This window comes from Neovison vison, chromosome X, assembly GCF_020171115.1.
Source record: "Neovison vison isolate M4711 chromosome X, ASM_NN_V1, whole genome shotgun sequence".
Classification (NCBI taxonomy): domain Eukaryota; kingdom Metazoa; phylum Chordata; class Mammalia; order Carnivora; family Mustelidae; genus Neogale; species Neogale vison.
Genome location: NC_058105.1, coordinates 24,310,688 through 24,313,768, shown reverse-complemented (window position 1 = coordinate 24,313,768; position 3,081 = coordinate 24,310,688). Strand labels below are relative to the sequence as shown.

The window sequence follows — 3,081 nt, the reverse complement described above, 5'->3', positions numbered from 1 at the left end:
TTAAAGAAATGTTCACCCCTCAAAAGTACTTCCCTGATTGTTCTGCACTTACAGGACAGTTTTGATTAGCTATGGAATTCTGTAGCATAAATGCTACCGAGGAAAGCAGGCCATAATATAGCAGCTTTAACCAAAAAGGCTGAGGGCCTAGAGATACAGATGCTAAATTCAGCTGAATAATCAAAATCGTGATTAATAAGATGAACATCACTGTAAAATTTCTTGTCTAAGAAAACATATTTTTAAATATTTTGTGTACCAAAAATATACAAACAAACAGCCAGGTTCCAAAATCCAGGTTCCAAAATCCAAAATGAAACAGGTGCCAAATGGTGGCATCTAGATCTTGTAATGCATTTTCTAGACCAGGGCTAAGCACCTGCCCTATTATATATATGATGGGTAGTTCCTTCAACTAGTTCAAAAGATACTTCTTAGCACACATTTTCCCCAAATACCATACATATGAAACGTGTACACGACCTGAATATACTGTTGAAATACTGGTAAAAGTGAAGTTAAATTGTAGTGGGAACCATGTCTACATCAGCCTAAAGAAAAAGCATATGTCAACCACTCAGAGAACACAATTAAGGATTAGACAAAATTCTTTGTAAGAGAAGGCAAAAAAGATGGTTGTGTCGGGGTGGAGGATACAGGAAAATCCTAAAGACAAGTTTTGATTGCCCAAGGATCACTTTCTCGTGCTCGCTCTCTCTCTCTCTCTCATACACTACGGACAGATAAATTGAATTTCCACCTGGAAGACGAACATCACACTGAGTTAAAAAGCACAAACGCAGCATGAGGAAGGAAAGTGAGAGGGGTCTGGAAGGTAAATCTGGGCACTTTGAAAACACAGCAGCCATCCTTAGCTCCAGAGGCCTGCGTAGTTCCCATGGAGGCCTGAAGGGAGAGGTCCCCCAGCCACGAAGAGCTTCATCTCCGGCCAGTTGTAGCAGTGGGTGTAGAGCGCATTGGGGAACTCGCCAATCCCACCAAAGTAGTTCACCCACAGGTCATCGTGGTTGAGCCAGCCTCTGCCACAGGTGAGTTTGAGCTTCCTTCCTGAGGGCCCAGGAGAGGCATCCGGGCTGGTTGAGGCCCTCTCCTCCAGGAACTTCTGGGCGCGGATGTCATAGAAGAGCAGGGAGCCATGGCCTGTGCCCACGGTGATGATATGCTGGTAGAAACTCAGCGAGCGCACACCTGTGCCGCCCTCTCGGGAGCACAGGGGCCGGATATTCTGCTGACGTTGGCGTGGATCTAAGAAGGAGACATGGGACTGGGAGCCCACCGCGTACAGGGACAACTCATCACAGTAGGTCAGGCACACGTTCTCTCGGCAGTAAGGCAGCCTGATGGACAACAGCCTGGACAGAGTGCTGCGGGCTTTCCACAGGTGGAAGTAGCCGTCCAAGGACACCGCTCCCAGCTCCTGGTTCTTGCCGCTGAAGGCCAGAGCCCGCACCTTGCGGTTACTGGGGCTGGTGCTGGACCTGGGGATGGTCTCCATGTCCCTCGGACGGATGTGGGCGTACACAGGAAGACCAGCGTCATTGTGCCAAGCGATGCTGCCATTGAACATGTCGGGATCCATCCGCCACAGCGCCACTGTGCCGTCACGGGAGCCGCTCACAGCCACTGTGTCACTCATCCAGACGATAGTGAAAATCCAGTCCTTGTGGCCATGGCGGTCGCCCAGGCACACGGGGTCCAGGGTGGGCAGCTGGTAGATAGCCAGGCTGTTGGGATTCTCACCCCCAGTGGCCAGAAGCGTCTTGGAGGGATTCAGCTCGATGGCGTGGATACCGCAGGTCTGCTGAGCCCGGGCCAACCAGGGCCCCCGATCCCGCATGAGGGGGATGCGCGTGATCTGACCCGAGTGCACATCCACCACGAAGAGGGTGTTACACTTGGTGCCACACACCACCTGCCTGGCGTTCAGCCACTGCGACGCGAACACCTTGTTGAGTGTGCCCAGGGCCAGCTCGCGCTCCCTCAACAGCTCAGGCAGCTTCTGCACCGCACAGCTTCGCAGCTCGCCCTCTGAGCCCGAGAGCCCGGCGCCGCCCCATGCGCCCACCTCGCGGCCCTTCAGGTAGTGGACCAACGAGCGCCTAGTTGCCGGCCGCTTCTGCTTCTTGGGCAGCAGCGGCCCCTCTGCGTCAGCCGCCGCGGAGATCTGAGACGACGAGGTTGCGGCGCCCGCCTGGATCGCGGGTGCTTTCCGCTTCCTGCTACCTGTTTGCTGCGGGGCCATAGTGGGCGGCGGGCGAGTGGCGGCGGCGGCGCGGCGGCGGCGGCGGCGGCGCGTGGCACCCGTGTCGGCCGTGGCGGCGGCGAGGACCGCGGCGCCTCCGCGTTAGCCGAGAGGTCTGGCTCTCAGGGGCCAGGAGGCGGGCGCGACCGCAGGGCACGGAGCCTACCGAGTCCCGGGCGCGGCAGCGACGAAAGAGGAGAGGGCGGCGGGGGCGGCGGGCCGGGCTTGGAACGCGGTCCCGAGGGAGCGGGGCGCGGGCGGATCGCGGGCGGATCGCGAAAGGAGTGCAGCTACAAGGGCGGCGGCGGCGGCGGCCGGGATCTAGGCGAGGGCGGGAAGTGCGGCTGGCGGGGCGGCTGGAGCGAAGTCTGAGTGGGACGAGGACGATGCTGGGGGACCCAGTGTGAGGGGGCGGAGGCAGCAGGAGCAGCCGATCTAGAGCTAGCGAGGGGCGCAGGGTAGCACACGCCAGGCTGGGAGGGGTCGGAGAGGGGCGGGAAGTGGGGGGAATGGAGCCCGCGGTGGGGAAACTCACCCAGAGCCAGCGCTCCCGGATCCCCAGCCGGCTTCCGAGGACACATCCTAGTGCGCCTGCCCAGGACCTCTTGCTATCTGACTCCAGGGGTTTCACTATCCTCAGGATAGCAACCAACTAGCCTTCTTAAAATCCCTACTTAAAATCTGAAAGCTAAAATAAAGTCAAGTATGAAGCTAGAAGGAGCTCTAACAATTATGCTATATGCACAAACGTGTGCTTAGTGCAATCCTAGGAAATCCTTTGCCGTAATTAGTCTTCAAACTTGGCAAAGAATGGGGAT

At 56.8% G+C, this 3,081-nt stretch overlaps 1 protein-coding gene across 1 annotated transcript; it reads right to left on the bottom strand.

The window, feature by feature from the left end:
• Window positions 1–414: 414 nt before the first annotated feature.
• Window positions 415–2,263, bottom strand: LOC122897088 (DDB1- and CUL4-associated factor 12-like protein 2). The gene has a single exon (XM_044235238.1). The coding sequence runs from the start codon at window positions 2,261–2,263 to the stop codon at window positions 872–874; it is 1,392 nt and encodes a 463-aa protein (XP_044091173.1). The 3' UTR covers window positions 415–871.
• Between the last annotated feature and the right edge of the window lie 818 nt (window positions 2,264–3,081).